At 42.2% G+C, this 26,883-nt stretch overlaps 1 protein-coding gene across 1 annotated transcript in view; it reads left to right on the top strand.

Moving 5' to 3' along the window:
* Positions 1-15,169: 15,169 nt before the first annotated feature.
* The window catches only part of CHD1 (chromodomain helicase DNA binding protein 1), a 60,173-nt gene continuing 48,459 nt past the window's right edge, over positions 15,170-26,883 (top strand). The window contains exons 1-2 of the mRNA XM_080941852.1: positions 15,170-15,297; positions 16,930-17,120. Of these exons, the coding sequence (XP_080797978.1) occupies positions 17,068-17,120 (53 nt within the window). The 5' untranslated portion in view covers positions 15,170-15,297; positions 16,930-17,067. The remainder of the gene's footprint in view (positions 15,298-16,929; positions 17,121-26,883) is intronic.

The following is a 26,883-nucleotide window of genomic DNA, read 5'->3' on the forward strand; positions in this document are numbered from 1 at the left end:
TCTTCTCCATGGCCAGTTCCAAACTACAAACATGATTCTTCCAAATGCAGAGTTAGGGAGCACAAGCCCACGCATCCTATCCTGGAGCAACAGTGGATATAAACAACACCAACACCGACGATTAACACTTAAAACAAATACCAATTGCTGGCGGGTTTTTCTGTAAAGAACCAGGTCTTTTCAATTATGCACTGTAGTTTTACAAAAGGAAAAATGAAGGCAATCTGTATTTGAGACTTCTCTCTATTGGAAGGAACATTATTGTAAACTCTTGCTTGTTTGATTTCATAAAACAAACAAACAAACAAACCACAGATGAAAGCGAATGGATCATACTTTCATCCCTCCCCCACCCACAGTTTGCAGTTATCTTCTTCTGGTGATAAGCACTTGGGAAGCTCTAGCTTTCTAATTGCTTCTTTATCCACTTTCAAGCAGCAGGCTTTATTTCCAGTGCTTTTGCTTCTAGGTACAGGAACTTTGTGCACCTTCTCACACTAGAGGCTCGTCACAGGTACACACCACTTCATCTCCTTTTAAACTGAACTTGGCATTTGGGGACCAGTGAGATACTCAGTGGGTAGACATTCTTGCCATGTATTTCTGGATACTGAGTTCTATCCCTGGAACCCACGGAAGTAAAGAAGCAAGTCCTTAAAGTTGTACACACACACACACACACATACACACACACAGAACTTGCCATACAGTTCCACTGAGTGCCATTAAGCTACCCTTCTTCATGAAACCCAAGCACATCATTCCAGCAAAACTAATCTTTTTCTTGGCACCTGTCAATCAATGACAGAATGTGGCACAGAAGTAGGGCCTGAGCATTTATTTTTCCCTAATGTAAAAATTTTTTTCTTCTGGAGTTTCATATTTGATTGTTTAAAAATTTGGATTCTGATGGCTCTATAAGAAAAAGAAGACAGGACTAGCTCAGGGGACTCATAGGCACAGTCCCTGTCCCTTCGTGTGATATACTAAGTGCTTCAGAAAGAAGGCATAGTCATAGGTGGGCACTGGAGCCTCTTTCACTGTGAGCTAAATTAACCTCCTTTCTTTATAAATTGTCCTGTTTCAATGTTTTCTTATGAATGAAGGTCAGACTAATGTAGGGGCTGCTTATCTGTAGATGCACAACCCTCTAGTATTCATAAAATCTCAAGGGTTCTGGAACACAAAGCCGAGAGGAAACCTGCATGTACGTAATGTATAGCATAAATCCAAAAGATTGAGTTAGAGAATTAGTTCAGAGTTGTCCCATTGTCAGTGACAACCTCAATGATATATGATATTGGGATCCTTGACAGAATGTGGCCACCCAATTAGTAAACCTTTGATAGGAAAGGGCGTTGGATATTCTGGAGCTAGAATGGCTCACGCCTCTTTGATAAGGATGCTGTGAACCAAACCAGGGTCCTCTGCAAGAGCAGGAAGTGCTTCTGACCACTGAGCAGCCCTGCCTTTTCATACCAGAACGTCAGCGTTTTCCGTTATCTGACCCTCCACTTAGTCTGCTGTGTTTTCCTTTTTTCCTTCATCTATGATGAAGGCGATAGAACTTCATTCCTTCTTCAAACTGGGACACGTTGGGTAAGTAGGATATCAAACTGGTCAAATTTGGAGCAAACCCTGGCAACTTGCTCTATGTGATGACTATTCTTGGCTTTCAGCTTAACTACACGTGGAATCAAGGAGTCAACTAAAGGCTAAGCACCTGAGCACACTGGTGAGGCTTTTTAAAAAAAAAAAAATCATTTGAGGTGGGAAGACCCACCCTAATCTGGGCTACACCTTCTGGTGGCAGTTTATATAAAGGACAGGGAAAAATAGAAGCTTTTGCTTTTAGCCTGCCTGCCCGTTCTGGTTGGTAGGTTCAATCCTACTCTGGTATTGGAACCTTCTTCAGGATTCTGACATATAATAAAGAGAAGCAGAGGCATTCAGCCTCTCAGACCAAGTAATTATTAGAGTCTTGGACTTTCCATCAGGAGACAGCCGATTTTGAACTATCCAGACTACAGCTGGTAAGCCTCCTTACATATATATATATATCATATATATATACACACACACATATATACATATATATATACATGTATATAATTAAAATATATTATATAATATATAAAACATGTATTATATACAAAAAATATAGATTCATTCTATCAGTTCTGTTTCTCTAGAGAACCCTGGTTAATACACTCCACTTCCATCTTGAAACCTTCATTAGAATGTATTTCTTTCCTAGGTACATTTGAAACTTAGTATGTACTGATGCAAATATTTGAAAGCTTAAAAAGTACTTGGCTACTATATAGTTTGAGCTCTAAGCCACTTTGGGTAAGGTAGCTACTGCATAGTACACTAAATTCCCATCTTATCGTCGGAGGTCTATATAACTCTTCCCTCCTTACTTACTTTCTCTGTGGATCGTATCTGCAGGTCCCACTTACAGCTGTCCACGTACTGCTGCGGCAATCAGTAGGAATCTATCTTGCTAAAGCCAATATATAAAATTACGTTACAAGGATGAGACATGACAAAAAAAATCCAAAGTTAAAAGCTGACTTCTCAGAGGATGGAGAGTAGGACTTGGGGCAGCTATTATATTGTGTTGGTTAAGTGCTTCATGAAAGCACAGACTCAAGTTAAACTGCCTGGGTCTATTCAGCTTCCACACGTCCTTCAGGCAAATGTCTCAGCTTTCTGACTCCCAAGGTAGAGGAGATAGTATTATCTTCATAGAGCTGTAGAAGTGTGACCCCAAATGGTGCAGCATGTAGTACTGTTCCTCTCTGCCATGCAGACACCGAGTCTCCACAGGCTGTGTGCTGTCACACACAGCCCAAGTTTATGTGGTTTTAGTTCAAATAATCAGCCACCTGGCAAACATTCCCCAGGCCTCGTCTGAAGTTCTCAAGACAACATACTTGACCCAGATAGGGCCATTAGTTCGTCTAGCGAAATCCAGAGGTATTTGGTCTTCTAGTACCTATGTTATTGCTGAGGATGAACTTCATACGGTGGGAGTGTGCTAATCAAGGGCAAAGTGCTGAAAGACAAGTTTTCTATCTGTCCCAAATCACTGATGCCTCTTTTTATAACCACAAAAGTCCTCAAATAACTGACTTGCTGAATGCCACTTAACTAATGGTAGAAGGCACAGAGAGTGGTGGTCCTAAATCCAGTGTCCCTTTCTGTAAGCAATGCTCTACACACACACACACACGCACACGCACACGCACACACAGACACATATACACCTTGCATGTATCTAAGCATGAACCTGGCCTTTATGTTTATTCTTAATTTTTAAAACAAAGGGTTTTAAAATCAGCTATACTTCAGAGAAGGCTTTGACTAAGGTGACTTATAAAAGAAAAGCTCACTTACAATTTCAGAGGGTTAGTTCATGACCATTACGGTAGGAAGCTTTGTGATGAAGGTAGAGCCTTAAGTGAGAGCTTACATTCTGATTTGTGTAAGGTGGAATCTCAGGATTGTTTTGATTTGCATTTCTCTGATCACTTAGGAGTTTTGAACGTTTCTTTAGGTGCTTCTCAGCCGTTTGAGATTCCTCTGTTGTAAATTTTTGGTTGAGTTCTAGACCCCATTTTTTGATTGGGTTATTTCTTTTCTTTGGTGGTTAGCTTCTTGAGTTCTTTATAGATTTTGGATATTAGCCCTCTATAGAATGTGGGGCTTGTGAAGATTTTTTTCCCCATCTGTTGTTTGCTGATTTGTCCTATTGACTTTGTCCTTTGCCTTACAAAAGCTTTCCAGGTTCATGAGTTGGTTCTGGGATGGTTCTAGGGGAGCAGATATGTAAGGATGGATCTTTTAAGAATCAGGAGTTGGTCTAATAATTTACCAGCACCTTCAACTGCTGAAACCTCCCCAGATACTCTCTCTTCTGGGAGCTTGGGGAATATTGAAGGCTCATGGTGGAAACTGTATTTCAAACTTAAAGAAGATAATACCTTTGTTTATCTTGAGCCATCAATTGCAACTGGCGACAAACTGGTGATCTGGTGTACCAAGTTTTCTACAAGTCGGGGGAAAATTCGGAAAATGATTTTGTTGGCATGTTGCTCTTAGTATCTCTAGAAAACTTGTTGAAGGAAAAGAATGGTTACAGGGAGAGAGGGCACATGGACTGAAACCTGAGGACTGGAAAGAGCCTTGCTTTGAAGTAGAGATGGGATTCAACCTTTGACCTTAGAAAGTGGAGAGGTCCATGTAGAGAAGCCCATACATAAAGTTGGTCCCTCAGAAAGGAGATCAGAGGGGACCACAGTGGGGAGCTGAGGGACAGAAAGGACCAGAGATTGCAAAGGACAGAAGTGGGAGGTTTCTAGTCAAAAGGTGAAGGGCCTGGAGGACATTGTTGTTCAATTAGGGGATGCAAGAGCTACAGGCATAGTGAATGGTACCTGAGGAACCATCTCATGAGCCCAATAAAAAGTATATACTTTTAGTAATAAATAAAACATAGGACAGAACATACGCAGTAAAATTTACAGATGTGTAGTTGAAGTGTGCAGCCTGGTATACTCATGCATTCACAACTCGGGGCAAGACACAAAACACTTTCTTCAGTGGCCACGTGACCCAGAAAGTCCACATCACTCCTAGAGAGGTAACTGTTATCCTGATCTTACCATCCTCTTTTCAGTTCCTGGATTTTGCATGAGCCAAATTATAAAACATGGTTTCTTTTGAGTCTGTTTCACTCGGAACAATGCCTGTGAGATCCGTCCATGTTAACTACTGTAGGAGTGGTCTCTTCTTTGTTGCTGGGTGATACTCCATTTTGTCTTTATTTACTCGCATTTGAGGCTGTTAAGAATCAAGCTGCTTATACAAGTCTTCATGCGTTTGCTTTGTTGGGCATGCAGGCTAGGAATGAAACTGTTGGCTTAAAGGTAGCTCTAAATTATGCCACAGTCAGCAAATACCTTCTAAGCCTTCTATGCATTAGCAGGAGACTGGAGAGCTCATGGAAACTCTTACCAGTTAAGTGATCACCTGTAATGGTTACTTTTGTGTTACTGTAATCATGACCCAGATGATATATGGAAAATGTATTTATCTCAGAGGGTTAGAGTCTGTGATGACACAGTAAAAGTCATGGCAGCAGTTGGTTAGAGCTGTCACTAAGAGTCAGGAGGCATACCTCTGTATGTAACTGGGAATGGAATACGCTCTGAAACTTTGAAGACTATCCCTGGGACATACCTCCCCCTAATCTCCTAATTCTTTTTCAACAGCCACCAAGTGGGGACCAAGTATTAAAATGCCTGAGACTTATGGGGTAAATCAGATCAACATGCCACCCATATGCTGTAACATAAACAATGTTAGCTTTTGTTCAGTTCCTTATTCTAAAAATACAGAAACATAGCTGCCAATATCAGGCTTAAAATTCATATATTTACTTTCTCTAGTGATCAATGTGTTTGTCTTTGCAGCTAATTCTTATATCCAACTTTTCTCATATAGTCAACCTCATCTCAAAAGATTATTACCTTCCAGAAGTAGGAATGTTTGTCCATATCTGTAATCCTGCACTCTGTAGGCTAAGACATGAGATCATGAGTTTGAGGCCAGCCTGGGTCATAGGGTGAAAAACAAAGTTCTCCAAAGGAAGGATGACTGGAGATAAAACTCAGTGATTAAAAGTACTTGCTGTTCTTCTAAAGAACCTGAATTTGTTTCTTAGCACCCATGTCTTGTTGCTTACAACTGCCTGTGGCAAAAACTATGGTCTAATGTCTTGGGTCTCCAGGTCTCCATGAGCAGCTATAGTTACATGCATATTTTCACACATAAACAGACACATACATACACCATAGACATTATAAAAAATAAAAGGAAAATTTCCAAATGGAAGGAAGAGAGAGAGAGAGAGAGAGAGAGAGAGAGAGAGAGAGAGAGAGTGTATGTGTGTGTGTGTGTGTGTGTGTGTGTGTTCTGCTTTCCTTTCTGTGGCTGTGGTATCATCCTGACAAGCAACTCAGAGGAGACATTTTACCTCACAAGTCCAAATTAAACCCATCCATAGTGCGAAGTCATGGTGGCAGGAGTTTGTACTACAGTTGAGCGCAGAAGGAGAATGTATGAATACATGATCCTTTACTTTCATGTTTTTGTTCTGCTGAATCTTTCCACCCTTTCATGGTTCAGGACCTCCTGATTGGAAATGGTGCTACCCATGATGGGATGAGTCATCCCACAACAGTTACCATAAGACAGTCTTGTCTCTTACCCTGTGACCATAGGCTAACCAAAGGTAGATAATCCTTCAGTGAGGCCCTTTTCTAGGTTGTATCAAGTTGATAATTGAAACGAACTATCACAGGGAGGGAAAAATGGAGGGTATGGAAGAGTTAAGTGACAGGTATACCAGTTGTCTCAGTGCTTATAATGTAGTAGCATAAGGACTACCTGTTTGATACTACTGAGCTCAGGGTATATTGTAAGACCATGTCTTACCCCCTACTCTGTGTGTGTGTGTGTGTGTGTGTGTGTGTGTGTGTGTGTGTGTGTGTGTGGAACACCTTAAGTCTTTTATCAAAGCAAATAAATCAAAGTCCTCAGAGATAAAAGAGATACATTCCAGGGTGAAGGGCTGGCTCAGCAGCGAAAAGCTCTCACTGCATCTGTAGACACAAGTTCAGTTCCCAGCACCCATGCCATATGGCTTGCAGCTCCAAGGGTCACAACTGCAGTTCCTGAGTACCATAGCCATGTGTGTGCGCACACACACATATACACACTCACTCACACAAACTTAAAATTATAAAAAATGGTATATTGAAAGTCAAATCCTATGCGGAGTTTAGATTCACTCCATTTATTTATCATTTACCACATTCCATTGCAGTCTAGCTTACGGCCATATTACTCAACAGAACAGTTCTTGTTGTGGTAACTGATGACCATCACGTTACCAAAGGCAGTAGACATTTTCCAGGCCTGTCTCACATGACCTCACAGTGGCACTTGACATCAAGTATTCACCACTCCTTCCTTGAAGCAGTCAGTCATTCGTCTTCAAGCACACAACGCCCTCTGAGGAAGGTGAGCACACTTAGCCTCTACTTAGGCCCTGAGCTATTGTAAAGTCAGTCTCATGTGTATTCAGGAATTTAATCTTCCCTTATATATGGACCAGGTTTTCTGTTTTACAAGTGATGCAATCAGCTAGCTCTGGCTCCTGCTGTAGTGACTTCCCAGCAGTGACAGACTGTAACATGGAATGTTGAGCCAATATAAATCCTTTCCCCTAAGGAACTTGTCCCCAGGCTCATGCAGGTTCATACTTCTATTTAGAAGCTGCTTGGATGACTCGAAGCCACCAGAAATCCAGGAGGTACTAAACCTAATGATCTCCCAATCACCTATCTAGCTTCAAATACATTAACATTCAGTGAATGCCACTACCGCTCGGCTGTAAATACATGTTACCTCTTCCTAATGCTCAGGCAGACCCTGGGAAGTACGTTCTACCGTTTTCCAGCTAACTTTCACTATGTTCACAAGGTCCAACATGCCCTTTCTAGCTATTTTTTCATTTACAAATACCCCTAACTAATTCTGGAGTATTTTATCTACTTTGATCCATCTTAATCTTTGCTTGGGATTTATATTTAGAGTACAAATTTCAATTCACCAATCCTTTCAAGTTATCATCAAGCTAAAATCCCTTCAACGGTTTCCTATTTTCCTTCACAATAGACTTGGTCCCTGAAGAGCCTTGCCTGTGTAGATCCCCTCATTCAATTGCTGTTTGCTTTTCCAGGACTATGCATTCTATATCCCTTATTGGGATGGCTAATCTTCACTATCAATTTGACTAAATTTCCAGCAAAACACTCATTTGCTCATATTTCTGTCTTAGGGTTTTACTGCAATGAACAGACACCATATCCAATACAACTCTTTTAATTGGAGCTGGCTTACCACTAACTTCTTAGCTCCAGCATTAATCGTCCCAGTAGTCCTTTCTCTCTTTCACTCTAAAGCTAGAGCAACATGGTCAAGCTACCATGTTCTGCTGCTTGCTGGGGCTGGAATTACCCTCCTCCCCCTTATTCTATCACCAGCTTTCTCTTTCTTGATTCCCTCTCTGCCTAAGCCTGACTTTCCTGGAACTTGCTCAGTAGACTGTCCTTGAATTCAGAGAGCTGCTTGGCTTAACTCCTGGGATTGAAGGCGTACATCACTATGCCTGAATCTAAACTTAGCTGGGTAGGATCTTGCCCCAAAGTCCCACTCCCTTAATTTTATTTAATATCCTCGAACACAGGATTCAGCTCCATTTCACTTCCTGGTGTCCCTTTAGTCCTTGAACTATATATTTTTATAGTTTTTCTTTCTAGGCTTGCTACGCTTGTTCAAAATGCTCTTCATGAGACTTAACCAGAGAATAACGTTTCTGCTGGACTTTTTTGAGACTTCCTTTGTCAATGCAATTAATATAAATCTCTTTATCTTAGCCTCAGGCAGACTCTTCAGTCAAGGGCAAAAAGCAGCTACATTCTTCACCAACATACCATAAAAACAGTCTCTCTGCCACATACTGAAATTCTTCTCTGAAACCTCTTGGGCCAGGTCTGCGCAGTTCACATTACTCTCGGCAACGAAGTCTTCCATATTCTCTACTAGGATATCCCGTTGAGCCTCATTTAAAGCATTCCACGGCTTTCCAAATCCAAAGTCCCCAAACCCACATTCTTCCCAGCAAAAGCATGGTCAAGCCTATCACAGCAATACCACAGTCCCTGGTACCAACTTTTGTCTTAGGGTTTTACTGCTGTGAACAGAGAGCATGACCAATGCAACTCTTATAATTTAATTGGGAGTGGGTTACAGGTTCAGAGGTTCAGTCCAGTATCATCAAGGTGGGGACATGGCAGCATCCAGGCAGGCATGGTGCAGGAGGAGCTGAGAGTTCTACATCTTTATTGAAGGCTGCTTCCAGGCACCTAGGAAGTGTGCCTGATATCCCACACCCACAGTGACATACTTACTCCAACAGGGCCACAGCTAAGAGTGCCACTCTCTGGAATGAGCATATGTAAATCATCACATTATAATACATTCAGAAAGGTTTAGCTCAGGAAAGAAGAGTGAATGTGGGCTTCACATTAAAGGCTTAAATAGAAACAAGAAAGCAAGCTAAGTAGCAGGATTCATCTCTTCTTTCTGACCGACAGTGTGACCAGCTGCCTCACGTCTGCCGCCATCTTCCCCACCGTGATGGGTAATACATGCAAAGTATAAGCCAGGATAAACTTTTCCTTCTTGAAATAATATTCGTTAGAGGTGTTTTTTTTGTCAAAATAACTGTCTTAGTCACTGTTTGATTGCTGTGAGGAGATACCACAACCAAGGCAACTCTTAAAGGAGGCATTTAATCGGGGGCTTGCTTCAGTTTCACAGGGTTAGTCCATTAGCATCATGGTGGGGGTATGTGTGGAACATGGTGCTGGATCAATAGCTGAGAGTTACACCCTGATCTGCAGAGGGGCGGGTGTGTGTGTGTGTGTGTGTGTGTGTGTGTGTCTGACTGGGTCTGACATGGGCTTTTGAAACCTTAGTTTCAGCCCCAGGGACAGACCCCTCCAAGACCACACAGTGTCATATTTGTCATACTTTTAAACAGTTCCAGTCCCTGGTGACCAAGCAGTCAAATCTATGAGATTATGGAGGCCATTCTCCTTTAAACGATCACAGCAACAGAAAGGCCGTGAATACATTCACAAATGCTCACCCATTCATTACCGGAACATTCCTCAAAGATCCTTGAAGGAAACTTTTTTAAGTAAAAGAGGCCCACTCTTTGCAAATGAGGAAGTGTGATAATTTCTCTGGCTCAGGATTTTTTTTTTTTTCCTCGCATTTCTTTTATCTACAAAGAATGTCTTCAGTGGCCTTGTTTGTGTAATTCGTACTAATTTCTGAGTTCTCAGTTCACTGCACTTTCTTTGGGGACACTGTTTTTCTAACCAGCATCTATTCCACTCATAGGATTGCATGTCTCTCTGTAGTTGCGCCTCTCAGTTTTGAATTCAGTGTGGTTGCTTCCTGTCTGGTCTTATTTTGTGACAATTCCCTATCCCTTAGGAGAATGTCTGAGGTGAATAAGTTTACAGACTAACTACTGATACACTGCAGTTTGGGCAGCCTCGACATTCAAGGGTCTCACAGTCCAGCAAAGAAGCAGAGCGTGACTGGCATGGAAATGGGTCCCATGGGCTCAGGGAATGGCAATATTGGGAAGTGTGGCCTTGTTGGAGAAGTGTGTCACCGAGGGGTAGACTTTGAGAAGCCTAAGCCAGGGCCAGTGTCACTCTCTCTTTCTGCTGGCGGCCAATGAGGATGTAGAATTCTCAGTTACCGCTCCAGAACCAGGTCTGCCTGCACGAAGCCATGCTTCCTGCCATGATAATAGACTCACAACTATAACCCAGCTCCAGTTAAATGTAAATTCCTTTAGAAGAGTTGTTGTGGTCATGGCGTCTTCTCACAGCAATGAAACCCTAAGACATGGGAGCAAATACCATGTGACAATACAGTGATCTATTGAACTGATCGAACACTTATTTATGTCCTAAAAGGAAGACGAGAGATTGGACAGGCTTATGGTCTTCCTGTACAGTTCCAATAGTCCTGAATCCAGAGAGTGATCTTTAAAATAGATGAACTATAACTATTGACAATAAAAAATGCCATCCAATGTCCTGAAGAAATGTGTGTATTGAGTCTACCAGGAATGGTAGGAGGCAATGATAAACTAAGTATGTGAAAAACATACATATTTTTGCATATATAACTGTATAAATTATACATTTGCATATATAATTACAGAAGCACATTCACATGATGCACTTGTGTAGTCAAACATATATATATATATATGTGTGTGTGTGTATGTGTGTGTGTGTGTGTGTGTGTGTATCCAAAATGTAACATAAAAGGTACGCTGAAGTTGGGAAGATAGAGAAAATAGGTGCCTAACCTATTAGTAGAATATTAGTTGGGATTAATACAAAATATCTGATGTGAAATGGTTAATACTTGAACAACAGTTTCTTTAAAAAGCTGAATGGCGGCATGGCAATACTGGTGAAGAGAATTTATAGAGGCTAGCCATTTAAAGTATCTTTTTTCTTTTATTGCATATATATATATATATATATATATACACATTTAGTTTTGGAAGCAGAAGATATACTTTTGTATTTACACAATGCCTGTGACATTTTATACTTACTGGTCTCTTAGAATCATCTTTAAGAACTCCATTTAAAATTTTATTGGGGGTTGGAGAGATGGCTCAGTGGTTAAGGACACTGACTGCTCTTCCAGAGGCCCTAAGTTCAAGTCCCAGCAACCACATGATGGCTCACAACCATCTGTAATGAGATCCGATGTCCTCTTCTGGTATGTCTGAAGACAGCTACAGTGTACTTATATATAATAAATAAAATCAATCTCAAACAAATCAAAACAATGAAATTTTATTGGCACGGAAGGACTTATTTAAAAAGGTAAAAATCACACAAGCTCATAGTTCTCAGGGGACAGAACAGGAGGGTCACTGGAGCCCAGGAATCAAAGCCATGATAGTTACTATGGGGAGACTGTCAAACTGTAACCCGTGTCTTAAACAGAAAAGGATTTATCAGCTAGTAAGATGGCTCAGTTGGTAAGGGTAGTTGTTGCCAAGTTTAATGACCTGAATTTGATCTTAAGTACCCAAATTGTTCTCTGACCTCCACATACATGTGAATTATAGCATGTGCCTACACATGCATATATACAATAAATGTAAAAAACACTTACAGTCAAAATCTCCAAATACAATAATCAAGATGTCTGGATATCAGAATGAACTAGAAAATTCTTTTAAACACTATATAGGCTGGAAATCACACATGGTGGAAGGAACACAGAGTCAGGTATCTGTCCTGGGGAAAACATTCTGTCTAATGCTGGAAACAGTAACTCTCACAAAATTATGATTAGCAAAGTGGAAAATGTGTCACATTTATTATGACTTAAAATTTCACAAGCTTACCTATCAAAGAACTTTGTAAAAATTTCACATGACATTTGGAAGCCTCTTACAGTTTGGCAAGGCACTGGGGTTGATATCACAGGCTAAAACTGAACAATACCCTAAGCCAAAAGTGCATCTAGCACATGTGACTTACAGAAAACAGTAACTCAGTAATACGGAATACTTGAGTGTGTGTTGTTTATCCTGTGTTCGCATGTCTGACTGGGAATGCGTGGGTGAACACTGTGTCTTACAGGGCATTTCTTTAGTCCAGAAAAGGTTATTTCTACAGAATGTGTTTTCATTTCATATGACCATAAAAAAAAAAAAAAAGATTAACTCAAGCAATCTTAAGTCAGAGTGTCTCTATTGTAATATTAAGTAGGGAAAGAATCTATTTACCAGTATATTGGCATTCACAAAGTTAAAGGAGAAAGAGCTTCCATTTTCTATCTGGAACATATTATGGAAGTGTTTCTCAGTTTATCTATTTAAGAATTCTCTCTTTCTCTCTGTCTCTCTCTGTGTGTGTGTATGTGTGCATGGTCATTTTCATAGTACTATGATCAAGTTCCTGAGAAAATCAACTTATAGGAAGAAAGATTTTGGCCAATTTTGAAACAAAAGAAACAAAAGCAATTTTGGGGCCAGAGCTGAACTATATTCTTCCAAAGCACACCCCCAAGTAACTCACGCCTTCCACTGAGGCTTTATCCACCACACTTCATCATTCAAAATTTGAATCCATGCCAAGGAGGAGTTGGAGGCCCAATCCTTTCATTTTTCTCTGGAAACGACCTCAGGGACACATCAGGTTATTTATTTCACACATCTCCTATATAGTTCTCAACCCTACCAAGCTGACAACGAAGACAGACCATCACAAACATCCACTTCAATCACAGCTAGTAGAATGTGTCAGAGTTAAGGATTCACAAAGGAATGTGTTAGATTCTGTAAATGTCATTCTCTCCCAGAGGACCATGAAGTGTTCCAGATGGAAATTGAACAGTAGCAAAATAAACAAAATTCCCTCCTGGTTGAGGCTAACTTTCTGGAATTTCTGCTAATTACATGTTTATAATCATGCCTAGGCTGTTGTTTGATATACTAAGAGATACAAATGGGCCTGAGGGTACAGTTTAGTGTGGAAAAACACCGGCCACTAAATCTTAGGATCTGAGTTCTGCCGCTTGGATTAACGTGGTGGAAAGAGAGAATCCAGCCCTGCAAGAATTCTCACTGCCACACCTGCGCTGTGGTGCACCCCAAAACATGAAATAAAACTTAAAGAAGAGATTGTTTATTTAAAAAAATTGAAAGTAGAGTTTAATCACCCAGCTGACAAGTATTTTTGCATTACTTTTAAAACTTGAACAGGAAGCTGAACACTTTTAGTCCCAGCACCTGGAATGCAGAGGAAGGTGAATCTCTGAGTTCAAGGCCAACCTGGTTTACAGAGTGAGTTCCAGGAGGAGAAACTCTGTCTAGACAAACAAAACCCCCACAAACCTATACTGAGAAACCTTGTCTCAAACAAAAAGAAAAAAAAAAAAAAAACTTGAAAGGCAAGATTGTCGCAATTTTTTAATACATTGTATTTCTCTAATATTCTTAAGTCATTCTAAGAATTTTACAGAGCAATGAAGTATATTTTGATTTTATTCAAAACACAAAGCTTCAAAGTTTACATTTTTATTAGAAATTTCCCAAATAGCTTAGGAATCATTATGGCAGTCAAACTTATTTATTTGACTTTGAAAGAGGGGCATCTGCAGCAAATGTAACTTCAAACAATAAGTTGAAAGGTTTTAAAAGTTAGCGCCACAACGTGGGTACACGGGCAAGTCCATTACCACTACTCCGGAGGCTGAGACAGGTAGATGGAGAAGAGGAAGAGAGGAAGACCAGCTTGGTCTTAAACAAAACAAAACAAAACAAAACACAACTTTTTGTTTGCAGGACTGGATAATAAAATCAGAATTTTTGATTTAAAATCAAGTAAGCAAATCAAGTTCCAAACCCGTGCAAAAACAGTCAGCCTTGTGGTAGTGGCACATGCCTGCCTGTAATGCCAAAACTTCGAAGGATCACCCTGAGGCCACCCTGGGCTACATAAGACGCTCTTTCAAAACCAAAGAGCACAATAAAAACAAAATTGAAAAGCCGTACACAGATTGCTACATCACCATGCTCGAAGAGATCCTGCTTCGGATATACTGAGGCCCGCGGATACAGTAATGACAGAAACTGTCAACTAAGCTGCAGCACCTTAGATCCAGTTACCAACGCCCCTCCAGTAGCCTTTCTTGTTCCAATTCTGCACGGCACCGTGCCACCCGCCCTCCAGGGAGGGCCCTAGGCAGCCACTGTTGTAAAAGTCCTTTTATGAACCAGGCGTGGGCCACCCACACAGGAATCAAGTAGCGTCACGGGATGTCAGCAGCTCCAACTCTATTTTCTCTTTTTTTTTCACTAGAGCCCCGCCCGGGAGGAGACTTAGCCGCAGGTCGCCCAGGCGTAGGATCGCAGCGGGAGGCGACAAGGTTGCCCAATCGTTCCCTAGCTGCCCGGGTGACGCAGCAGCTCCCGCCGGACTCCGGACACCCGGCGCGCGCCGCCGACCCCCACCGCAGGCAGTCCTCGGCCTCCGCTTCTGGATCCCTGCTTGTCTGTGCAGTCGGGAGCCCCAGGCGAGAGCCGGAGGTAGCGCGGGCCAGGGGTGCGCCAGCCGAGCCGGGACAGGACCGAGGCTTCCCCGAGGGGCGTGCGCCCCGCCCCGTCCCGCGCGTCGGCGGAAAGGCTGGGCGTGCGCGCCGCCGCCGCCGCCGCGCGCCGGGAAGGGGAGTGAGCCGAGGCGGTGACGTCGCTCGGGAGGCGGAGGCGACAGCGACCTCGGCGGCGCCGCGCGGCGGAGACGGTTGCGCTCGATCGCGATCTTGGCGTCATGGCGGCTGCCGGCGGCCGATAAGCGGCGGGGCGGGAGCGCGGACGGAGGAGGCGCCCTCGGTACTTCCCGCTCGGCCTCGGCGCCCGGAGATGAACTGAGCCCAGGACCCGCTCCCCAGCCCCGCGCGTCTCCGCCCGCGGCCTCCCCTCCCCCTCTGCCGTCCGCGGCGCGGGTCCCGCGGCCTGGGCGTCCAGGATCGCGGGCCCCCGCGCGGGGCATCCTCCGCCCGAGGCGCCAGCCCGCGCCACCCTCCGCCCCGTGCCCGCCGGTAAGCACGGGTCCGCGAGGCCGGGGAGGCCTAGAGCCGGCGAGGCCCGCGAGGCCCGGCGCGGCGCGGCACCGGGGGCGTGGGAGAGAGCGGCCCGGCGCATCCTCAGCGGCCTGGCGGCGCTGCCCGGCGCGCGGAGGGGACCAGCACGTGGGAGCGCCGGGGGGGAGGGGGCGGCGGCCGGGCGAGCCCGGGAGGGCGCGCGGCGGGGGCTGCGGGAAGCCGGAGGCGGGAAGGAGGCCGCGCCGCCCGGCCGCCGGGAGAAGGTGCAGCGGCCCCGCGCGGCGCCGCCCGGCAAACTTAGCCGGGGCCCCGGCAACTGCCGGGCGGGGAGGAAGGCTGCAGAGGGAGCCCCGGCCACTTCGGGCGGCTCTTATTGTTGAGACGCGGGAGCGTCCCGGGGTCCGGGCGCTCGGAGCAGAACTTAGGGCAGGACGGAGAAAGGAGGCGAGGCTGGAGAGGAAGTCCAGCGGCCGGGGAAAGCCATCTTGAGGGGCTGGAGGAAGGTGAAAGGGAAAGCGCCCAGGCGAGTGAACTTTCTCTGCGCGGACTTTGCGGAGAGAGGGAGGTGGAGGACTTCGACAGGGTTTCACCGGGGGGGGGGGGGGGGACTGGAATTAATAGTTAACGTCAGGAATTGCTGTTGAGGGCCGTGGCTCTTGGGTGACCTGTTCGTGCAGGAGTGGAGACTGAGCTCTGCAGGTTGGAAATCCCGATCCAGGTGCGGGGTCGAGCAGTCTGTGTGGCCCCTCTGTTCTTTGGAGTGGAAATAATCAGAGTTTAGTCTCTGCTGGAGTCGGAGGACAACTCTGCTCCGTTCCGAGCGTGTCTTGGTGGTACTTTCTGGCTGGGGAAGGATCTGACGTCTCCTTCCCCCGCTTCTTCCTCTCCCTCCCCTGCCAGAGATCTCCTTTGTTTATTCGTGGTTGGCTTGTAGGTGACTCCAGTGCTCTGGCGGAAATCTTGAGAGGTGGAAATATTATGTCTTGGTCCCCCCGCCCCTGTCGTTTGCCTTTAAAATAAGAAACAGTGTATATTCTTCGTATTGCCCTTTTTTCAAGGCGTCTTAAGTACCTTACTGGGTAAATTTTTTTTTTTTCAACTCTACCATTGGTTTACCTGGAAAAAAAAACGTTGTCCAGTTTTGACGTTTGCAGTTTTTCTAAGATCGTGATGTCTTTTATTACACTCTTTTGCATATGAGCATTTAAAAACTTTCCTTAGCTGGAATATGAAGTTCTTGGTAACAGGAGTTAGAGCTTCATTAAACATAACTCTTATCCTCATCCTCACTTCGTTTGCTTGGCGAAGTTACCAAGTAGCATTTTCCACTCTGTGCGTTACATGGTACCACTTTGTTTTAGTAATCTATATACATAGTGCTACATATTAGCAGTTAATCTCCAAAAGTTTGTTGCTCTTCTGTCAAAACAGCTGTAGCAGTGGCAGGCTAAATTCTAGTAAGAAAGAAAAAATGTACTTAATAGATGCCTAGTTCTTGTAAGTCAAAGGCTTCTGGGTCTTCCTAGCCACTTCTAGTCTGATGGCCTAGGTCCATTTCTGTGAGTTCTAAGTTGGGCTTACATCTTTTCCTACAGCAAATATTCCTAACTGCTAATATATTTCCCCCAGGTGACAGAGAGGGCCCCAGGAAACCCGTGAAAGTTGAAGAAGATTCGTCTTTGAACATTTGATATTCAAGGAAGTCGTACTCATCTTTTATTGACCTGAGGAGATTTGTGTTTTATTTTAAACGTCTTGCTATTTACAATGAATGGACACAGTGACGAAGAAAGTGTTAGAAATGGCAGCGGAGAATCAAGGTGAGCAAGCTTCAGCCAGCGGGTGCCTGTGACCTGGGACTGCTGGGCGTTTCTAATTGTCTTAGCTTGGCAAAGGTTAAGGAGTCCTAATAGCAGTTTTGTTAACATTGCATTGTGTGTGTGTGTGTGTGTGTGTGTGTGTGTGTGTGTGTGTGTGTGAAGATAGCAGGGAACAACTATAGATGACTTTGATCTATTTAAATCTATTGGGGGTTTATATTTTGAATTAATTGAAGCTAAAACAGTAAAGAAACTTAAAAATTGATTTGGCCATTGATGAACTTTCCAAATAAATGCAGGAAGAATTTCTGCACTCCTTTTTTTCAGTTTTATGTCTTACACCTATGTTGTCCAGTTAGCTACTAGCCGCATGCAACAGTTTAGAGTATAAAACACTCAAAATTCTGTAAGTTAAACCAGACATTCAAATAGTATATAAATCACGTATGACACATGCCCACTATATTGAACAGCACTAGTGGGATATATTTCTACCGCTGTAGAAAATTTTAGACAAAATTAATGTGAATTCAGTTTATTTTTACGTTGATGTTTTAGAGTTCTTACTTGGAACATACTGTTTCTTAGAAATAAAGTTTATGGAAAATAAAACATTGAACCATTTTATGTCCGAGACAGTCTTTGTTCTGTCTCCACAAGACTTCTCATCCCATCCCAAATGGGGCACTGAGATTATAGGCACATGTCACTGCCTGGACCAACACTGTGGGATTCTTTTATACTCTTCGTAGTCTCCACATTACTGCTACAATCCATTATTTATATATACTTCACATAGAAATCAGCAAAGTGGGTGTTAGTCTGACTGTGCAGTTAATCCTGACTTACCGCACATTACTGCTACAATCCATTATTTATATATACTTCACATAGAAATCAGCAAAGTGGGTGTTAGTCTGACTGTGCAGTTAATCCTGACTTACCGCTAACTCACTATGGATTGAGGTAAGTTCAGTTGTTCTGATGTTTGGTCTTGCAAAGTGGAAATTACACTATTTACAAAAAATTAGACATGCGAGATGCTGGTATGTTAGTGCTTGAAATGGTTTCAGGGACAATAGACACTGATGCTTAGTGTCATGTAGTGCACCAAATTGAAGTTACAGTGGTGCACAGATGGGAGGTACAAGAAGCAGGAAGGTACACAGACAGTAATGATGATAAAGGACAGAACACTTTGGTTAGGTAAGTAAGGATCTAGAAGCTAAACCTGGGCTGAGCTGGGAGTGGTGTGCACTAATCCAGCATTCAGAAGGCAGAGGCGGGTGGGCTTCTGAGCTGGAGGCCATCCTGGTCTATATAAGAGTTTCAGGATAGCCAGAACTACATTGAGAGACCCTGCCTCAAAAAACTTAAGCCGGGAGAGGGGGTGGTACAGGTGCATATGGTAAGAGTTTATAGAATCAGTTGAGTTGATTTGTGTGTGTGTGTGTGTGTAGTGGGGAAAGGGAGAGGGGGCAAAGGGAGGGAGGGAGAGAGAGAGAGACAGAGAGAGAGAGAGAGAGAGAGAGAGAGAGAGAGAGAGAGAGAGAGAGAGAGAGAGAGAGAGATATTGAGATTTTATTTTGGGACAGAGACCAAGCTAGCTGTGAATTCACTGAGATCCATCTGGCTTTGGCCTCCTGAGCGCTGGTTTACTTAAGAGGACTTATTCTTATCTCTGTAGATACATTGTAGTAAGTGAATAGAAGAGTTAACATTGTTTAAGGTCTCATTCATTAGGAGTAAAGAAATGGTTAATAAGTAGATATCCCCAGAGAAACATAGGAACCAGGGTACCCACAGAATAGGAAGTCAGACTCCTGACTAAATACCTACTTGCTTAAGGCAGGGGATAACTTGCTTGGTACATTGTCAAAATGTACCCTATTCCAGGAGGAATAAAGCCAATATAATAATGCACTGGGGGAGGGGAAGCCTTTGAAATTAGTCTGAATACTTCCAACTTGACATAGTTGGAATATTATTTCTATATTCATTTGTTTTTCCTATAATCCCAGGAAGGGACAGAGGTAAGAGATCAGAGTACTGTTTATTCTTTTTCAGCTTATACTTTTTTAGAGTTATTACAAAGCCTATTTCTGTAATGTTCTGAGTAGTAATTCTGCCCTCAGCCTCTGGTGCTTCTGAGCATCACTATTGAGTGATCTGACTACATGTGCTTTGGAATCTGTTTCTGCTTTTTCTTGACCTTTACTTTCTTGCTGTTTTGTGTCTTTTATTTTCTCGTCACTCTTTGTCATCCATACTTATTGCCCTTTCTCAAAAATGCTTTCCTTGTAAGGTTGTGCAAAGAAAAGGAATGTGTCTAGTTAAATAAGGAGTTAAGCCCTATAGATAGGATTTCTTACAGAAATACCAAAAGGTGTCACAACCAAAAATGCTAATAGAGAAATGAGAAAAAGTCTACCTTTGAAGTTAGTATACATTGTAAATAGTTAAGCAAATTTTATTGTGTTGGCCAAGAGATGTAAAATGTGTTTTGCTACAGAATTTCATTTTTATTTTGTGAAAGCTTCTGAAATGAGGTTACCATTTGGTATTTTGGGTTGGGCTTAGCTTTTTACAGAAAAAGAATTGTGGAGGCGAAAGGATCGATTCCTTCTGTATAGAGCAGTCACTATTGATGAAAAGAAGGGATTATTGAGAAGTAGATCCTTTGGCTATGTTATAAATGAATAGTTTTGAAACCTTGCTTAGAAAAGTCAGTTTGGGCTGAGATGGGGAAGTGGACACAGGCTTCTGCTCCTAACCAAAAAGCTGTTTGCTATTTGGTGGCAAAGGAACAAACAATTAGCTGTGTTCAGTGATGTCTCGCTTGATATTAACTGTGGGCCTCATGCCTAGGAATTGTAGGCCCTCACAGAACTAACTCAGTGGTAGTTTTGTAGATCTTTTTCCATCTTGCTTTATTTGGGCATTTTTTTTAAAACTGGTCTTTCCCGTCTATATTATGGTCTCTGATTTGTGTTTTAGTGGGGCTCCTTCCTTCCTCCCTCCCTCCCTCCCTTCCTTCCTTACTTCTTCTTAAGAGAGGTCAAGGAGTTGGATAAGTGGGAAAGATCTGGGAGGAGTTAGTAGAGGGAAAAGTAGTATCAGAATCGGCTACATGAAGATAATATTTTTCATGGTCCATGTCTGATGATCCTAGCACTCAGGAGGCAGAGGCAGACCTTTGGATTCAAGGCCAGCCTGAATATATATAGGAACCTATATATATGTATGTATGTATGTATGTATACCCTATATAGGAAGTCCGAGGCTGGCCCGGTTGAAAAAAAAAACCAGAAAATAAATTAAAATAAAAAATAAAAGCAAAATTATCATGTGTTTGTGTTTCTAGAGTAAGTCTTTAGTTTTTAAGTGCAGCCAGGACCCCTGTATGCAGTTGAGTTGAACAGTTTTATGTAACTGAAGCCAAGCCCTCTGGATACAGTGGGGAGGGTTCCAGGTGTCAGGTTCACCTGTGTGGACTTGGGGTGTGGGCGGTTCCTTAAAAAGTTTACATTCACTCATTTTGTATTCTGCACATGAAACCCAAGGGCTCACATGCTAGACAGTTACTCCTGAGCTGCGTGTGTACCCCACAGACTTTCATCCTAAGGGTATTTCGAAGAATGATTTAATGCAGTAATGAATTTAAGGGCAAATATTTGATCATATTTTGCTTATTTTTTTGGATAATTGATCGATGCTTGTTAGGTTCAACTTTTGGCAACTTTGTCAAGTAAGGCTTAGAAATTTGATACTTTAGTCTTTAAATCAGTTCCCAGTCTTCTCAGTGCTGTGTTCAACTACTTTATATAGTTCCTTATGTTTTTGCTGACCCTCAACCATAAAATTACTTTTGTTTATACTTCATAACTGTAACTTTGGTAGTTATGAATCACAGTGTAAATAGCTGATGGGCAGGATATCTGATATGTTCCCCTGTGAAAGGGTTGAGGCCCACTGTTCTAACTATATATCATGCCCTTGAATAATTCTTAGAGTGGGAGATATCGGTGGTGTGCTCTAATAGTCCCTTGTAGGCTGTAGTCTGCTGGACTCAGTTGACCTGATTCTTAGAATAAAATCTTTAGTGTATGAGTGCAAGGGCGCGGGCCGTGGAGCTTGTGTATGCTGATAGACCCCAACCAAAAATCTTTATTTTATCTCTAAACAATGTTAATAATGGTAAATGTGTGGCTTAGACTGAGTCTCCATCTGTAGCCACTTTAGTTCGAGGATTATATAAATGTGCATATACCTTTTACACATAAAAATTGGGTGTTTTTTTTTGGGGGGGGGTTAGGTGTTAGGAGGCAGAAGCAGGTAGATCTCTGAGTTGAAGACGAGTCTGTCTACACAGCAAGCTTCAGATAGTCAGGGCCACACAGAGAAACCCTGTTTCAAAAACAACAACATAACAAAAAACAAAAAAATTTGGTTTATCTTTTACATTAGATTTAAATACTTTTTATAAGACATTGTAAAAATATGGTGTTTCTTTCTCTTTGCTTTACAATCACTTTTTAAAAGTTGAGAAAGTTTGTGAAGTAATGCTAACTGTGAGGTTAGTGTCAAGAAGCATTTTCAGGAAGACAGGAAACTAGGAAGTGATGAAGATGGGGTGGTCAGAGGTGACACAGTTCAGAAATCTGCCTGTGACAATCTGGTGATGTCATTCATTAGTTGCAAAAAAGAGTAACTCTTGTATTTTATTTCTCAATCCACGTTTTTGTCAATTGTACGCTCTTTGGCTTTTTTTGTACATCTTCTGCGTGCTTCTGAAAGTGAGGTTTCTATTCGGAAGACTCAGTAAGCTGCCTACCAGCAGCTTAGCAATAGGCTGTTCCCTGAATAGAGTTGGCCAAGTTATAATTTTCATAGACCTTCCTGAGATTGTGGTAAGCATAGGTTACTATAGTCAGTGTCACTCTAGCTGGTGAATTAGAGAATCGTGATCTTGTAGTGCAGCGCTGTCCTATTTAGAAAGGTGACACAGTGCACAGGCAGGGACAGGCGGGGACAGCAGCAGTATCACACCGCTTGTAGTTCTATGTCAAAAGATGTGTTTCTTCTGTAAAGAGGTGTTTGAAACATTTTTTACTGTTCTTTAAATTTTTTACTTTTTAGTTTATTTGGGTATGTGACAAGGTCCCGTTGTAGCCCAGGCTGGCTTTGAACTTGCTATGTAATAAGGCTGGCTTGGAGCTGTTGGGAATTTCATCTCCCAAGTGTTAAGATTGGAGAGGACTGCTGGGATTAAACTTGTGTAACTGCTTGAAGTCACTTTTCCCTTTTTAAATGGGAACATTTAAAATGCACAGGAAATGTTAGACCTCTGTGGTTTATTCTCAGCCTCTTGTGAATGTAGAATTGGGTTTCACACTGACTCTAGTATATGTGTTAAATTCATTGTATAAATGTAAAAATAAAACAAACCTATCTTAAGTAATTTAGCCACTTATTCCTACAATTGTTGTTATTGGTGTTTTACTTAAATGAGGTTCTATTTTCTGAGAGTTCCTGAGGAATGTTGTCATGAGCCATGCCATAGAGAGGTTAGGTAAATCTTGCTAGAAACATGTACAGTGGCAAAGTGTAATTGTTGATTTTTCTGACCGAACCAAGCAAGGTGCATGTGGGGCACTGTGTGTGTGTCACAAGAAATTTCAGAACACTTTTCCACAAAACCCCATTTTTACCTACAGTCTTACAGCTTTGCTTTCTGGGTAGGAAAATAAGGTTTATAAACAGCTTTAAAACTATATTTTTGTGCATGTGTTTGTATGCCACATCGATAAGGATCACTGAGGAGACCATAATCAGTGTGTTGGTGCTGTGGAGCTGGAGTTACAGACAGTTGTGGGCTGGATTAACATGGTGTGAGGAACTGAACTTGGGTCCTCTGCAAGAGCAACAGGTCCTTAGCCATTTAACCATCTCTTCAGCTCCTATAACAGTTTTAAAACTCACTGTTTTAAAGCCATTACTGTGAGGCCTGGGAGCTGACTGGATGGGTAAATGTTGGCATACAACATTCGGATTTGAGTTTGGATCCCTCACCTTATGTAAAATGCCTCGAGTGGGGGCATTCAGCTGTCATCTCAACACTTGAAACTGGAGACCTGCCTAGTGCCGTAAGATGGGGACTGGGAAGATGGTAAGCAGCTGCAGGGACTGCCCTGATCAGGAAATTTTGGTTTTCATTGAGGTCCATTCAGCAGATAAAGCACATGGAACTAGGAATGTGTGTGAAACTGTCATAAACTTTCCCTGTAGACCAGGCGGGCCTAGAACTTAGAGATTTCATCCTGTTTCCTGAGTGCTGGGATTAAAGGTGCGGGCCCGTTGCCCGGTTCCACAGTGTTCATTCTAACTCTCTTGTGCTCTTATAACTTCCACATCCAGCAGTGGGAACGCTGTCTCAGGGACTCACACGAGATGACACCTAGAATACATGAAAAGTAGGTTCCAGGGAAACTAACTTGCCAACTTGAGTGCAGTGCATATAGAGTATATATGTACATTTAGCCTGGCAGTGCCCACTCAGTCCAGTACTTTCCACAGTTACTAAGTACTTCACTTTCTCCTGCAGGGTTTTCACATTCGTCATAATGTTAGGTGCATTTGTTAGTCGCATTACATTTGAAATCCATCAAACTTGTAATTTTAAAAAGTTGTGCTTTGGAGTTTTTAGTTTTAACAAATGCAGAGAACCAAAAACTAGCAAAGGATTGGCTTCCCTTGAGAGTTTTCATATGTATCTTACGTTTCCTGGATCATGACAATAGGGTTTTGGAATAGTTTTTATATCAAAATTGATTCACATGGAGTTGCAGTATGCTTTAAAATGACAAATGAATTTTAAAAACACTATTTTAATTTAGAGGTAACAATAGATTAGTGTATCTACTGTTAGTTAAACAGTTGCTGAGGCCCATATAGTCCTGTAGGGGAGGTGACGAAGGCAGTTTGGTAAGTGCTGGAAACATGCAGTGAGCTATATGGAAGATTCCCACTGAAATTTTAAATCTGGGTAAAAATTGGTACAGTTTTCAAAGAAAGGACAAATGATACTTTTATTAGGGAATGAAAGATTTTTACAAATATCGTATCCCCTAGTAAAGAAGAGTTGTTCTCTCTAATAAAGAGAAATATTGAACTTTTTTTTTTTTACAGCCTTTACCCTGAGATTGATTCCTCCTCATGCTGAAGTTTTTATGTGGTTTAGCTGGAATGAGGGAATGAAGGGAACTTTAAAAAAAGGAAGCAGAGTAGATGATGGGAAGGTAAACAGAAAAGGCACACACACAGGCTGCTCACACCCACAGAGAAGGAAAGACAGAGCACACACAGGCTCCTCAGACCCACTAGTTTTAAGGGAGACAGTATTGCCCTGGAACTTCCTGAAACTTAGTGACTCAGAATTGCTCTTCATAATTGAAGCTATGTTAGCTGCCACTGGTCATGAGTTGTGAATGTTCACTCAAAAGCTAACACTTGACTACATGCTAAGCCACAGACAAATGATTCTTTGGTGTGTGAAGATAGGCTAAGATTTAAGTTGCTGTTGAAATGAAAAACCAGGAAGGTTAAAAGACATTCCTGGTAGTCAGTGTCTGTACTGTCTCAGAGCTGAAGCACAGGAGAAATGTTCTGGGTCCTTTTACTGACCGCTGTCTGCTGACTCTCAGCCACCTTTCAGAAAAACAGTCTGAGATGGACTGAAATAAAGACTGTTTGTTGTTGTTGCTTGTTTTTGTTTTTGTTTTTTTCAGTTTTTTTAAAAGGCATCATTTAAAACCTCAGTAAAGCTTAAATTTTTGTATATATTAAAAATACCCTGTTGCTGCACATTTTATGCGGTATATTTTGACAGGTTTTGTGGAAAGGCAGAATAGCTGGGAATTGGTATAGTCCTTTTCTAGCATGTGCAAGACGCAGGCTGAGCTAGACCAGGCAGGCAGGTGGGGATGCTCTCAGGAGTTTAATGGAGCCGTGAGAACAGTGGGGGGCGGGCAGAAGAGTCTTTACTTCCTCACCTCACTAGTACGATGATAATGGGGCTTTGTTGTTAAGGTAGATGATGGTTATCCTGATGAAACATCCAGAATAGTTTTATTTTTTAAAGAGGGATCTGTTTAAATTTTATGAGTGTCTTGTCTGCTTGTATCTAAGTGGACTGTGTGCATGCTTGGTCACTGTGGAGGCCAGAAGAGGGTGCTAAGATCTAGAATTGACCTTAGACGTGGTTGTGAGCTGCCATGTGTGTGGGTGCTAAGACCCTAAGGTCCTCTGCAAAAGCAGCAGGTTTTCTTAACCTCTGAGCCATCTCTAGCCCCTAGAGTACTTTTCCTCACAGTTATAAATAACTGAATCCTGAAATACATTAATGAGAAGTCACTTGAATGTGTATTAACTCCCAGCCATATAAATGGGTGCTCACACTGTAACTAACCTTTAATCCCAGCCTCAGCGTGTACTGTGCCAGAGGGTTGACCAGATGTGCAGTCTTTTACATTGTCCTGATTCTAATTACCCTGGCGTGGCCTGCACCGACCAGCATTGTTCAGTAAGTGGCTCATGGTAGACGCAGACTGTGCTTACGTTTGGCCATGTGTACACTGATGAAATACCAAACTATAGTTTTGTTTAAAGCTATACAGTATAGGGATCTGAATTTTTTGTTTTGTTTGGTGGTTCTTTTTGTTTGTTTGGTTTTTTTTTTTTGAGACAGGATCTTACCATGTAGCCTTGGCTGTCCTGGAGCTTACTGTGTAGATTAGGCTGGCTTCTAAACCCTAGAGAGTCTTCTACCTCTGTTTCTTGTGTTGGGATTGAAGGTGAACATCACCACAGCTGGTGGGAACTTTATTTCTTGTGGCAGCATTAAAGAAATTTAAACATGTTAATGTTTTTAAAAATGACGTTATTTTGCTGACTCAGTTACCTTGGATAATTTCAGGCATCTCTGAAGTAATGGTGGCCACAGGGTGAGCTGACACATACATGTTGTGCCTTCAGCACTCATCCTGTGGTAATGCAGTTCCGTCTCCTAATTCTGCCTACTTCAAACTAGTCACTATGTGGTCAGAAATACTAATGAGGGAAAAGAGCGACCGACTTATAGATGATAGAATTAGTTATTTATCCTCCTACTAATAGTGTGATTTCATATGTATTTTATGAAATGATTACTAGTAAATTTTAATTGTATGTGTGTAAACTCGTTATTTTTCATCTCTTGATACTTAAAAGCAGTGGTTCTCCACTCAGTCTGCTGGTCTTAGCGGTTGTAGAGCCTTTCACAGGGTTTGCCCAAGACCATTAGAAAACAAATATTTACATTCCAGTTTATCACAATTACATTAGTTATGAAGTAGCAATGGAAGTAATTATGGTTGGGGTCACCCCAGCACAAGGAACTGTATTAAAGGGCTGTAGCATTAGGAAGGTTGAGAGCGCTGCTCTAAAGCATTTTGAGCTCAGCCTCAAACTCAGAATGACTAATGCAGTTCTTTCAAACTTAGTCTGCCAAAAATGACCCTTTCTGGCAGTCTTACTCTCTCCCTTCAGTTTGGGACTTCAGGTAGGTAGGAGCTTAGTGTGGTCTATTTTGTCTTTGGTTGTTTTGAATGATCAAAAGATCTGTTTTTGTTTGATTGTTAGGACCTAACAGCAATGGCACAATCTAGGTTTTATAGTCTGAAGGAAGGAGAGAGGATTTTCAGATTTACTGAAATCCTTGGAAACT

The sequence above is a fragment of the Micromys minutus genome, assembly GCF_963924665.1.
Source record: "Micromys minutus genome assembly, chromosome: 30".
NCBI classification, from domain to species: domain Eukaryota; kingdom Metazoa; phylum Chordata; class Mammalia; order Rodentia; family Muridae; genus Micromys; species Micromys minutus.